The sequence below is a fragment of the Macaca thibetana genome, chromosome 4 (genome assembly GCF_024542745.1).
Source record: "Macaca thibetana thibetana isolate TM-01 chromosome 4, ASM2454274v1, whole genome shotgun sequence".
Taxonomy (NCBI): domain Eukaryota; kingdom Metazoa; phylum Chordata; class Mammalia; order Primates; family Cercopithecidae; genus Macaca; species Macaca thibetana.
The window spans coordinates 107316481-107330607 of NC_065581.1; the positions used below are offsets into that span (position 1 = coordinate 107316481).

The window sequence follows — 14127 nt, forward strand, 5'->3', positions numbered from 1 at the left end:
TGTCCGCCATGTTGATCAAAGCAAGGCCCAGCGCGGCCGCCGGGGCCGCCGCTCGCAGGGGCAGCGCTGCCATAGTAATTATTAAACTCCGGGACGGCCGCCGGGCCGCCGCCGCCCCCGGGCACGGCGACCGGCGGCTGCTGCGCGCCCAGGGCGCCCAGGCCCGGGTGCTCGTAGCGGCCGCCCGCCGGCTCCCCCATCTTGGGCGGCGCGTCGTCCTCGTCGCCCGGCTTGCTCAGCAGCGGCGGGCCCGGGGGGTCGGCCTGGCCGCCCGCGGCACTGTCCTTGGCGCCTCCATGTTGCGGCTGCTCCATGTCGGGGCCGGGCTGAGGCGCGCTGCCGCCTGCGCCGCCCAGGCTGTTGTTGTTGGAAATGGGATGTTGCTGCTGCTGCTGCTGCTGCTGCTGCTGCTGCTGTTGTTGCTGCTGCTGCTGCTGCTGCTGGAACTGGTTTAGCTGCTGCTGTAGTGCGTGGTGGTGGTGGAGGTGGTGGGCATGGTGGTGGTGGTGGTGGGCATGGTGGTGGTGGTGGTGCTGCTGGTGGGGCGGCGCGGCGGGGGCTTCGCCAACGGTTTTCAGTTTGTGGTTGGGGAGCAGCCCCGTCTCCATGGCCGAGCCCGGGCCCGACGAGGAGGAAGAGGACGCCGCCGCTGCCGCCGCGGAGGAGGAGGAGGAGGACAGCGCGGCGGCACTTCCACCCTCCTTGAGAGCCGCCTCGGAGCCGCCGCTCTTGGCGCTGTGGGTGCCGGCGGCGGCCGCGGCGCCCGCGTTATGGGCCATGTTGAGTTCGTGACGGGGGAGCAGGGGGTGGTGGTGCACACTGTTCAGGCCGCCGCCGCCGTCGCCGCCGCCCCCCAGCATGGGTCCCGGTGCCGCCGCCGCCGCGCCGCGCGCCCCCGCCTCCAGGTCCCGGGCCCCGGGCGCCGGCCGCGGCCCGGGGGGCGCCCGCCGTTCGCCGCTGCCTGCCCGCGCCCGCGCCCGCGCCGCCGCCGCCGCCGCCGCCGCTGCTGCCCGCGCGGCCATGATCGCCGCGGCGTGGCGAGGCCGGGCGGGGGGCGGGGGGAGACAATAACCCCCACTTTTCAGGCCGCGGCCCCTCCTGTGCGCATCCACGCGGCCCGCCGGGAAGCCGCGACCCCCTCCCCCTCCGCAGGCCCCGCCGGAGCGCCGGGCCGGGCACGCCTTACGCTCTGGGCCTGCTCCCGCTGTGTGCTTTCATGGTGAAAGTTTTTAGTTCAGGTTTAAATGAAACTTTTCTCTTTTCCTCTCTAACCCGGATATGGGTAAATACACGACTGGCTGAGCCTATCGGGCCCAGCATGGCATGAGAGGGAGCTCCGGGCGAGCTCGAGCAACTATTATCCACTTCGCTCGCATTACTCCCGCGCACTCGCAAAACGCGGACTGGACTCGTCCCCGGGCCGCCGCCGCCGCCCGCCTCGGCGCAGCCTCGCGGGGCCCAGCCGGACTGGGGCTAAGGCTGGGGCTGGGGTTGGGCCCGGGGCCGGGGCCGGGGCCGGGGCGGCTCGGCGGCCGCTGGGAGCGCGGCGGCGTGGTGCGGCCGGAACCTGCACTTTCCCCCCGGGCCGCTGTCTCCTTGCCAACCGGGCGTTCGCGTGTTTGTTTTCACGTCTAAAAGGAACGATACAAAGGTGGAAAACGAGTCTGACCAGCAGACAAAAGAGGGAGAAGGGCTGGGAAACAAAGTTGTCTATTGGCCTCAGAGGTTACAGGGAGCCGACGGAGAAATAAAATATTTAGGCAATCTGTGCAAAAGCACGGTCTCTCCCAGGAGTTATGTAATTTTCAGAACGTTCGCCTCTGCCTTGATTTCGGGCCATCGGCGTAATTCCCACAACTTCTTCCAACTGCAAAATTGGGAAAGATTTGAAATGAAGGTTAGCCCCGGTCAGAGAGCCCTGTGACCTGTACACAGTAGGTACTCAATAAATGCTTATGACTGACTGCACCCGCCCCAAAGAGAATGTTTACATAACTCTTTTTGAGGGCACCTTAAACACGTATGTAGGCTTGTCAATGAAAACTCCAAGTATTCCCAAAGGAGCGTTTTTCTTACATGCACTTGGATGTCCTCTCTCGAGTATGTACACTGGTGTTTTCTGCGCCAACTTTCACATGAAAATTTAACTCTTGGTGCCAGAACAGCGACAGCTATGGGTTAGCTCGTATCTTCATAAATCTGTATGACACCTTTCATCATATTTCTGAGTTTGATGTGCATAGTTAACGCTCTTGATATGCATTCATTTCAAAGAGATGTGGAACGAAACTAAAATATTACAGACATTATACTTAATAAATATAACAATAATAATATAAAACAGTCAACTCTAGTCCTAAAGTAGAAATGTTCCATACTTTGTTCTCTTAAAAATTGGTGTCTTAACATTTTATGTTTGTAATATTTGCATTGTTATTAATGTTTTCAATATTTGCGTTATTAGTCACCTAGTAACATTTTGAAAAGCAAGACTTCTTAACCTTAGGCAATGACCCACTTGTACTAGTGTGGACTCAGTTTTCATTGAGAGAAAGCATTTAAAACCTGGCATAAACAATACTTAAGGTTTTGGTAGAGTATAGTTTTCCAAAATTATTTCATTCTTCAGCTTTCCATAAAAACTATTTTAGTTCATTTCCACTGCAGTGGTTGTTTGTTTGACCAAGTGTAAATATGTTACATGACTAAATGGAAAAGGATTGACGGGAAAACTGGTGACTAATTGGGGTGGGGGGGAGGGAGTCAGGTGCACCACTCAAGGGTCATTATAGAGTGTAGAAACAACAAATTGCAATTCTACGCAAACCACTGGAAAACGGGGTATATCGTCGTGCGTTAGAGAGAATAACAGAACCATAAGATGAATTCATGCCAAATCATTCATCAGTTTTGCCAAGAGAATACTACATCTTTGTTAGTGTGCCTTTTTGACATTTTTTCCTGGATTTTCTCCCTTTATATATTCAAATATATACTAATTATACGCATTACACCACAGAAGTTGAATTTTTAGTTTTTCATATGCAAATATAAATATATGTCTGTTTTGTGTGTATCTATATACATATATTCTAAAATCAATTACATATTTATGCTTTTAGACATTTATAGTCAAACTAAGTATGTACACATAATCATAAAAGTGCATTTTTTCAAATTGATAAAATATATCAAAGTCAGTTCATACAAGTGTAGCCATATGTTGTAGCTTATTTTCACAACTAATCTTAAAAGGGAAAATGAGTCACCAAGTTCAGCTATGGCCCTTTTCCTTAAAATATTTTTTCATATTGGAAAATCATGAAACTAAAAAAAAATTAGTAGAGAAATCAAAATCTCTTTTAATTCCATTTGCTTCAGCAAGTCAACTAGAAGATTGGAACTAAGAGGCTATAAAATAGAGGCCCCCAGCACAATGAAATCAGTCTGCTATAAAAGGCGACACATGCCAGTTTTTCCTCCCCAATGGCAGATGCCACACCCTAAAGCAGACAGAAGGCACTGCAGCCTGTAGGAGAAGCACAACACAAAGCCGGCAGGACTTGGTTTTGTCTTTTAAACCAGGGAGAATGCTAAAATACCTTTCTAAAGCATCTTTGCTGAAGATAAGAAGTGCACTCGAATTTGTTCAACTTTTCAAACACACCTCAGGAAAACAAAATAAAAGCCTGTTTCGTTTCATTTAAACATCCAGGGCTTAATAAAGAAAACACCAATTGTCAGGGGTCTGTTACAAAGTGATGAAATTGGTTCCCATTACACAAAAGCACAATTCAACCACAGGTTCGAATTTCCATTGTGTTCCTTGCCTCAACTATCTCATATGGCAATTCTACCTTATTGTTTCTTTTTGATGAAATAAGGTACTAGAAATCACTGTGCTCATTTTTCCTGATGAATTCCTTAATTTTACACCTCGTGCCTAAATTTCAAACCACAATGACAACTTTAATAAGTTACCCTAACCACAAAGAAGCCATGAGGGGAAGGCCCAGAGGCTGCCCGCGGCCACCCTGGGTCCCAGCCGACCTCCCACCCACAGGGTGCTCCCCACGCCTTCATGTTTAGCCAGAGGATTACCCATTATTTTGTTAAACATTCCTTTTTGGTTACAAAAGACTTTTTTTTTTTTTTTACTGTATGGAAATATTAATATTCAAATACTGCGCCTTTTGAATAAGTTTTAGGGCATTGAATAAAAGGCTCTTCAACTTGGCCACTTAAAGAGGATTGAGCCAGATGGTAGTTTAAGAATTCCACAGTTCTGTTCTTTTTGCCTCATCGTAGCCCATCATACTCTGTTTGCTTTCAGATTAGTCCCCTTTTACCGTTCTACTTATTTATTCGATGACTGAAACTATCACGATTCACTGCCCATCATATTTCTAACTATTCTTTATGTAATTTGGAAGCAATTTAGAATAAAGCCCTGTCAAGGTTTTACAAATAAGAACTATTAAAGAGTAAAGCTTTGGATACTTGCTTTCCTTTTAGATTTATGAGAAATGCGATGAATAGAGCTAATGGGATTTCCCTACTGATCTTGGGCAGGGACTTAAGAAATCACCAAACAATTGTCCTTTTCACTTCTCCGATTTAGATGTTAGCAGTGAATAACTGCGTCACTGCAAGATATGGGATGTAGCATTTGATTTGAAACAACTATGCAAATCAATTAGGTAGGATTTGAAAAAAAAAAAAAAAAACCTAGGCAAAAAAATAGTTTAAATTTGGGAACTATGGCAGACGGTGTCTCTAATAAACTTACTAAGAAAATTATTGTGGGGATAATAAACCTGGATGGAGATAAACTGCATGTAGTCATTCAACAAATTTATCTGGAGTCTACCTTGTGTCATGCCTTGAAACTAAAAGATAATTACCTTGGTCCTGTCCTTCATAGGGGAGATAAACAATTAACAATCACTGAAACCTACTAAGGTCTGCCCTTCAATGTCACATAGGATTTGGCCAGTAAAGAAGCAAGCTCAGACCTTCCCCATCCCACAGCATTTCCTGCAGCGGAACCTTGCTGGCTGCCATTAGCGGTCACCTGACCCTAATCCTCCCTCTGACACAGCTCCAGCTTGACACCTGGAACCCACCACTGTGAGGTTGGGACTTCCAGAATCTTAAGTTTAACATCAGGCTACTACAGTTTCTCTCCAAAGTGCTTAGAAACATAGTAACACCAGTGAAATACATTTAGAAACGCCTTACTACATTTTAATACATTGTACTTTTTATTTTATCCTGGACTGTCCTCTTTTGAGTGGCTTTATTACAACCTCATTTATAAATTTCTTGTAACTTTTAGACAAATGTGTGTTCAATGGCTTCTTTCCTTTTATTTCCAGTACTGTCCTCAATCATTTTGCCATTAGTGAAAATAACTTACTGAACACCTACCAGTGTTTTTCAATATTCTCCTTCTACATCACGTCAGGTAGTGATCTATGTGGCTGTTCTTAGTGATAACATGCTGCCTGGCTGGCTAAAGGTCCTGCATAGGTAACTCCTCTCTAGTTCCTCAAAAATAAATATTTGAGTAGTAAGCATATATAATCAGGTATACAAAGAAGTCACTTGGCAGTTGAATCACCTCAGTTTTCTAGAAAAGTTTCAGCAACTTACCTGAGGGCCTTCTGGGTCTCTCACAGATATGATTAATTGCTTTATAGTACAGGTAAACTTTGAGAATAAGACTATGTTTGAAACACAGTAAGTCCCAAATAACAGTAACTCGTGCATTAATGGAGCGCATTCCTCGTTTTTAGTTCACCTTGCTTATACCCAATGACTTTGTTTCTAATTCATTATGCAAGTCAGTGAGCACCTTTAAGGGTTTGTGACAGTCATCTAATTGTCTTGGTCAGGGCCAAAGGACTTGGTTATATGCTTTTCATACACAAAATGACATAATTTCATTGAGGAATCTGCTTATTAACCCATTCCCCTAAAAATGCCCAAGTTAAATATAAGGAATTTTTTTCTCTCTCTGATTTGAAGTTACATTGCAACATCTAACTCTAAGACTTAAATTTCAGTGAGCTCTCCCTGGCATCTTCTTGGGCCCTCAGGTGACACCTGTGTCAAGCTGTACTCTGTGTAGTATAGGTGACCCTCTTTCTCAAGGACCAGACGTGCCAAAAGGTTTCCCTGCCGAATCATAACCCACAATGAGCATCTGGGAAGGGGACTCCTTGCCTCAACCCGGATTATTCATTTAACAAGGAACTGTCTATCACCTACTCTGCCCTAGCCCTGTGCTAGGTGCTGTGGCCACTGTAGTGAACAATAAAAACTAATAATACGGCTGGGCGCGATGGCTTACGGCTGTAATCCCAGCACTTTGGGAGGCCGAGGCGGGTGGATCACGAGGTCAGGAGGTCGAGACCATCCTGGCTAACACAGTGAAAACCCGTCTCTACTAAAAATACAAAAAATTAGCCAGGCGTGGTGGCGGGTTCCTGTAGTCCCAGCTACTTGGGAGGCTGAGGGAGGAGAATGGCGTGAACCCGGGAGGCGGAGCTTGCAGTGAGCCGAGATCGCGCCACTGCACTGCAGCCTGGGCGACAGAGCAAGACTCCGTCTCAAAAAAAAAAAAAAAAAAAAAAAAAAAAACCGAATAATACTTGACCACATTGAATGTACCGGATCATTCATCGAATGATCACTAATGTAGAGTTCCAAAGCAATGGGTTTTGAAGGAAAGGTACGGGGTTCTATGAGGGAAATAGCCAAGGAGCCTGATTCAGACTGGGGACTGAGGGACAGCTTCCCTGAGAAAATGTGACTTGGGCTGAACACTAAAGAAAGAGGAGAAAACATTAAATAAAGAAGAGAAAGAGTGTCGCAGACAGCAGGAGGCAAGTGGGACTGGAGAGCAGGCATGCTGGGAGTGGTAGCTGAGATGGGGACCACCATGCTTGTCCCAGGCCCAGTTAAATCAGGGCTTGTGACCCAAAAACTGGGAAGTCACTAGGGCATTTAAGCAGGGGGCTGACATCAGATCTGGGTTATGGCAAGAAACCACTGCTAGGAAGACAGCACGTTGGAGGTGCAGCCAGAGCTGGAATCGGGGGGCAGGTCCCAGGAGTCCAGGCTCAGACCTCTGGGACCAGGGAGGCCTGGCCACTCTCATTTATTGAGGCTCTGAGGATATTATGATATTTAAAAAAACACAAAATAGGATCATAAAATGTTTAATGTTTACATTTTTAAATTCCTAATGTACAGACTCAAGAATACAATGCTATACAAATATGCCTTTTGCAGAATAAATCTTAAGATTTATTTATTTTTTTAATTCATAGGGCAGTGTGAGCTGATAATAGATCCCAAACTAAAAAGCAAAAAACATGGTGAACATCTTTTCATCTAGTCGTCGTATCTCTAGGACTAAATGTATAATGTACCTGGCAACAACACCAACGTCTAAATGTAGGCCTCTTTGTAAGTGGCTTTCCTAATTATCTGTGATGATCGCGCATAGCCCAAGTGAGAAGAGAGAGATGGTGGAGTTGTATGGGGACCAGAGGGACTATGGGGATAGAGACAAGTGAACTGACCCCACAGAGTCCACTACTTCATAATGTGCAGGTTGCTCACTGCTCAAGGCCAAGAAGGTGGGTGGGGTCTCTGATTCAGCTGGGGCCTTGCATGCCACTCTTTGAGTCCTGGCACAGAGCTGAGTCCACTGGAGAATGGGGTGTCTTTTCCTAACTTGCACAGAGCTGCATGTATGTTCTCAGTGGCCTCCATGAGAGAGACAATGTGGAGGTAACACTGAAGAATGAGGTCGTAGATTAGATAAGAAGGTGAAAGGATGGCAGGGCCAAGGCCTTCTTTCTTCTTTTTCCTCTCCACCCCTTCCTGCCCAAACCAATTTATGAAGCAACTGGAAATTCCAGCTTTTATCCTTGCTGTCCAGACCATTCCACCCTACCCATCAGTCCTACCCAGCTTGCTCTCCCACCCCTGCTCTGATAAGCCAACCTGCTCACAAAAGAAACTGAGATCTAAAGAAAGCTTCAGGCTGGGCACGGTGGCTCATGCCTGTAACCCCAACACTTTGGGAGGCCAAGGCAGGCGGATGGCTTGAGCCCAGAAGTTCCAGACTAGCCTGGCCAACATTGTGAAATCTCATCTCTATAAAAAAAATAAAAATAAAAATTAGCTAGGTATAGTTACATGTGCCTGTAGTCCTAGCTACTTGGGAGGCCGAGGTGGCAGAATCACCTGAGCCTGGGAAGTCGAGGCTCCAGGGAGCTGTGATCAGACCATTGCACTCCAGCCTGGGCATCAGAGTGAGAACTTGTCTCAAAAAAGAAAAAGCAAGCTTCAAGGTTTAAGAGGCAGAAGACAACTCCTCAGCTCCACACAGTGGGAACATTCTGTAGCCTGAGCATCTTGTCTCTTATCTAGGTATCTGTGAGATTGAGATGATCCATGGAAAACCTTTCAAAATAAATAGACCAAATTCAAGACATCTAGCCATGAGTTAAAACCAACCCCTTCTCAGGGCCACCTGCTTGCACAGCACCAGGGGCATCTTGCTTGTTGTCGCTGATATAGAGGATGTCTTGTCCAATGTGACTGGCATGTCCCTGTTTTTTCCCATTTGCCAGAGACCCGAGCTGTCATTCACAGGTGCTGAGACGGAGCAGGAGAGGCAATCAGAAACTGAAATGCCCAGGCCTGGGCAGCGTCCTTGTTTTGCATCGTGACTTGGCTGCTTCCTGCCACCTTCACACAGGTGTGAAACCTTAGGGCAAACCACCTTGAATATCTGCAAAAGGTAAAGGAGAAGCTGACCCAAGCGGGGATGGGGATGCCTCCAGCCTGCGGCACACCCCTCCCTTGTTCTCATTCACTTACCTATTTAGGGATAGTGCACAAGCCTAGAAAAGAAAAAACCTCAGACACAAAGAGTTGTGTTTAATCAATGAACCAAACCACCTCTAGGCTACATTGAGCTTGATAACTGTTATTACATACCATTTAGTATATTTATCCCGTGTCTGGCACTGTGCATACATATGGCAGAGAAGCAAGTTGCCTAACCCAATATCTGTTCTTCCCACCTTTAGTTACAGAAGTCCCAATTTTTAGCTGACCACCTGTTTTTGTTGTTGTTGTTGTTGTTGTTGTTGTTGTTGTTGTTGTTTTGAGACGGAGTCTTGCTCTGTGCCCCAGGCTGGAGTGCAGTGGCGCGATCTCAGCTCACTGCAAGCTCCGCCCCCCAGGTTCATGCCATTCTCCTGCCTCAGCCTCCCAAGTAGCTGGGACTACAGGCGCCCGCCACCACGCCCGGCTGGTTTTTTGTATTTTTTTAGTAGAGACGGGGTTTCACTGTGTTAGCCAGGATGATCTCGATCTCCTGACCTTGTGATCCGCCCGCCTCGGCCTCCCAAAGTGCTGAGATTACAGGCTTGAGCCACCGCGCCCGGCCAAGCTGACCACCTGTTTTTAAAAAATCTACATTTTGCAGATTCCCTTGGAAGTCAGTACATCCACATGCCCAAGCGGAGCTTCAGGGCAGCTCGGCTACTGGCTACCTCCTGACTTCGTGTATTAGAAAGAAGAATAAACTTCTGTCTTGTTTAAGCTACTGGTATTTTTTGCTTTGTTTTGGTTTTTTCCCCCCTTTTCTCTCTTTTTTTAGTAGAAAATCACATCTAAACCCAACTGATATAATGCATTATGATTTCTCACATAATCCTCACAACAACCCTTTGAAGAGTTTGTAAACGTCCCAAACCTTGGTTTCCTCCTGTATAACACACAGATCGCAGTAGTACTTACTTCCCCGGGCTTCTGAGGATTCAGTGAAATAATGCCTTCAAAGTTCTGAGCACAGCACCTGGCACGCCGGAAGTGTTTGATAACCACTTTATTAAGGTACTTTTCATCTCTGTAGCTGGATGATCAATTTCTCAAGGACAAAGTCCCTATCTTCAGTTTCTCTTATATTGTTTACCACACTCAGAACATTCCTGAACCCACAGTGGGCACTCAATTGTCAACATAATTTTATGGCTGAATCCAAACGTGCAAATAAAATTATTATATGCATTTTCAAATTAACTGTTTCTTTCAATGCAGAGAACTGATGTAGCTAAAGCAGCAATGACTCTTTATGCTAGTCATTTAAAATAAAGACAGGCTGGACACAGTGGCTTCTGCCTGTAATCCCAGCACTTTGGGAAGCTGAGGCAGGTGGGTTGCTTGAGACCAGCCTGGGCAACATGGCGAAACCCCATCTCTACTGAAAGATACAAAATTCAGCTAAGCATGGTGGTATGTGCTTGTGGTCCCAGCTACTCCGGTGGTGGGAGGATTGCTTGAGTCCGGGAGGTTGGAGGCTGCAGTGAGCAGTGATCACACCACTGCATACAAGCCTTGGCAACAGAGTGAGACCCTGTCTCAATAAAATAAATAAATACAGGATTCCTAACTTGAAAAAAATTAGTTAAAAGGCAGAGAAGGCCAGGCATATTGGCTTATACCTGTAATTCTAGCACTTTGGGAGGCCCAGGCAGGAGGACTGATTGAGCTCAGGAGTTCAAGACCCGCCTGGTCAACATAGTAAGACCCTATCGCTACAAAAAATAAAAAAAGCTGGGCATGGTGGCATGCACCTGTAGTGGTGCATGACAGGGCAAGACCCTGTCCCCCTGCGCCCCCCCCAAAAAAAATGGGGAAAAAAAAGGCAGAGAGCATTTTTCTTAAAAGATGGTTTCTGCCTATTAAGGTAACATATGTTTCCAGCTGTGTTCAGAGAGCTACTACTCTAAGAAAGGAACTCTGTCTGACTTACCACCTTCCTCCAGGTAGACTTCCTCATTCTTGTTAGCTAAAGGACTATTGTGTAGGCATGAGGTTCCTAACTGTAGAGAGCATTGCAGCGTTGCTACGTACATGTTTTAACGCTCAGGCACATCACAGTAAGGCTTGGTCTGTACTAGTCTAGCATGGCAGTTGTTTACAAACAATATGATTATTAGTGCTGATCCTACAAGATTGGTTTCCCGTTGACCCCAACAGAAACAATGCAAAATATTTACCCTTTTCTAAAGCATCGTAAAACTCCTGTGGTTTTTGAAACCAGACCAAGAACACATGTAGAAAACCCCATGGATTATTTTAAGTGAACTTATTTTTTTAAATCTCATTAACTTTTCACCATATGCTGTTTATTTTTATATCCTGCATAGGCTGAAAAGTGAAAATAGACCAGGCCACTGTGTTTCATTTCAAGCAAATCATTATGAGGATGACACACACAGACTCTGGGGAGTTCAGAGAAAAACAAAGATGATTAAGGGGCCTTTTAAAAATGACTTACAAGAAAAGGTACTTAAAGCTCTATATGTTCCTTAAGAAAACAACCCAGGAGGCAAACAGGAAAACTGCTCCTCACCACATGGATACAGTATTCCTGCGGGGGGCTTCATGATCTGTGGAAAGAAGGTAGATTCGCATCCCAGCTCCATGTTTACCGGCCGTGCAAGTTTGGGCAATGTACTGACCTTCCTGTGTACCACGATGTACGTGAGACACTAAATATCCACTTCGTACAATTTCTGGGGGGTAAGAATTAAATGAGAAAGTGTGTGTAAGCACTTAACATATTGTCTGGAATTAAACAGGTAAGGAGGTTTGAGAATGTGTGTGTGTGTGTGTGTGTGTGTGTGTTAATTTCTAAGTAGAGTAGATGTGTGTTGTATGCCTTTAGGAAAGCCAGGTATACTCCACTCAACCCCAAGCATTTCTCCTGCTATGTAATTAAACTTTCTCCATTAAAGATTTATGGATTTATTCTTTTCCGCAAAGGCTTTGAGTCTTGTCAAAATACAAATTTGCTTCTAACGAGTAATACCTTAAACTTGTATCAGTTATTTACACCTTCTTATGAACATATTTTGGATCTGTTTCTGAAAGCCTGCTTTGATGAAGAAGGAAAGGAGACAAGAAAGTGGATGTGGGTGCCAGAGAGAAGGTGAGCTGAAGCAGGAGGAGAGACCTCAGTGAATGGGAGGCTGAATGGTGGGGACAAAGTCTATTTTCTGCACAATATCCCCTCAGACCCAGCCCTAGATATTAATGAGCTGAAGGTATGAAAAGGAGAACATACCTAAATATTGGAAAAGTTTTTCTTTCCATCTGAACAGTTCAGTCTCATGGGTCCTCAACCCATTCCCTCAAGATTGGGATCCCAGGGTTTGCCACCACTGACCATGTCATGATAGACTCTTGGTGGGTGGAGATGGGTACTGAGAAGGAGAGTCATGCAATAGGGGAACTCTTTTTCCAAGCAAGCCCAAGTTAATTCCATGATTCTGTGGCTACATAGGACAGGGGATAATGTAGAACATTTTTACTTTACAGGTGATGACGAAGCACTATAGATCCTCTACCGCTACAAAAGGAGGCTGATAGCAAGGCAGGAGGGAAGAGGGAAGTAAAGGAAGCTGCTGGCCCTAGGCCTCTGGAACCTGCACCCTCCCATGTGGGGCCATGTGGGTCCCTTTGGCTGTAATGACAAGGATTGGTGCATGCACAGAGATGAGAGTCCACGTCACCCACAGTGCTGTGGAGAAGAGGACAAAGAAGGAAGAAACTGGAAGGGAATGGAAGTGGAAGTGGGCAAGAAGAGGGAGGGATGAGAGAGGTAGAATGACAGAGAGAGAGAGGAAGAGACAGCCAGACAGAGTTACTAAAGACATCACTGGGTCTAGGAAAAAAACAATGTTACAAACTATAATTTATCATTTGATACATGTATCATTAACCAGGCTAGATCCTCTTACTAGTGTGAGATAATTCATGGAAGTCATAGCAATTTTAGGCTTGAGGTTAAAACTGTAGAAGATGGATGGTTTCGATGGCTCATACTTGTAATCCCAATACTTTGGGAGTACTAAGTGGGAGGGTGACTTGAGGCCAGGAGCTCAAGGCCAGCCTGGGCAACAAAATGAGACCCCGTCTCTACAAAAAAAATAAAAAATAAAATTAGCCAGGTGTGGTGCACTCCTGCAGTCCCAGCTATTTGAGAGGCTGAGCTGGGAGGATTGCTTGAGCCTGGGAGGTTGAGGTTGCAGTGAGCCATGATCATGCCACTATGCTCCAGCCTGGGCAACAGAGCAAGAGACCCTGTCTCAGAAATAAACAAACATAAAACTGTAGAAGATGAGTAAGACCCTGTTAGCCTTTCCAATTAGTATTTTTTCTTGCTGATTTTCCAGAGAGAAATTCCTTAAACAGTTGGCCCCACTGACTCCATTTTATTCCATAACCCCTGCCACATTCTAATTTCTAGCCTCATCTGGTCCCTGGAAAATTTCCATCTCTGGTTTCTCATGACCTTCTTCTAGAAAAACCCTCTTGTCTTTTCTTGGCTTTCCCCTGCTTCCATCTTTTGGAAATATGTATTGATATCTGGAGCGTGGTGTTTTGTGACTAATTCTACTCCTGCTACAGCTGAGATAGGAGGTCTGTTTACATGATATAAGCCCTTCTAAGTGCCAGATATGTGCGAGAGGACTCAGGGGTGAGGGTGGGATGGAAGTCTCAAGGACAGGTGGCGGTCCTCCACCTGAAAGAGGCACCTACTGACAGACTTCAATTTCCTTAGCTATGAAAAGTGGCAAATGGACCAGTTAGTGGCCACCGATGATTCTGTGAGTCTCAAAATTATTTTTCCCCTTCGCTGATTTCCCTGAGACCATTCCAGCTTCTTCCACACTTTCTGTTTCCTTCACCAACTTCTTGTCCTCCTAGCCACAGCCTTCCAACCCTGAGGCAGCCCCTATCTGCTCCTTTTCTTTGGGGCCCCACTGCCCCATGGCCTTCCAGTCCACTACAGTGCCCCTCAGGACGGCCCTGGCCTCTCCACCCTCACCCACTGTTGCTGGTTCCTCTCTCTGTGCCTTGGTTTGTATCATTCCCCTAAATGTCCAGCCACCGCTCCCAAGTCAGGCTCACTACTAGCCCTCTCTGAGAAGTGGTCCTTGACAAAGTCCACTGCTAACCCTGCCCCACCGGGCTCGCTCACGCCTCTCCGCCTTTACATTTACTACCTCCTATGTTCTTTCCCATTGC

At 46.3% G+C, this 14127-nt stretch overlaps 1 protein-coding gene and 1 long non-coding RNA gene across 9 annotated transcripts in view; one reads left to right on the top strand and one right to left on the bottom strand.

The window, feature by feature from the left end:
- Positions 1–1531, bottom strand: part of ARID1B (AT-rich interaction domain 1B) — a 445627-nt gene extending 444096 nt beyond the window's left edge. For 6 of the 8 annotated variants that reach the window (XM_050786680.1, XM_050786684.1, XM_050786685.1 and 3 more), the window contains exon 1: positions 1–1022. This exon is cut by the window's left edge and continues 772 nt beyond it. In XM_050786680.1, coding sequence (XP_050642637.1) covers positions 1–1022 — 1022 coding nt within the window. The other 2 variants (XM_050786686.1, XM_050786683.1) reach the window with 1 other exon arrangement.
- Positions 1–12432, top strand: part of LOC126952334 (uncharacterized) — a 13011-nt gene extending 579 nt beyond the window's left edge. Inside the window, exons 2-3 of the long non-coding RNA XR_007724851.1 lie at positions 11968–12025; positions 12415–12432. This is a non-coding gene — a long non-coding RNA (uncharacterized LOC126952334). The remainder of the gene's footprint in view (positions 1–11967; positions 12026–12414) is intronic.
- Positions 12433–14127: the final 1695 nt, after the last annotated feature.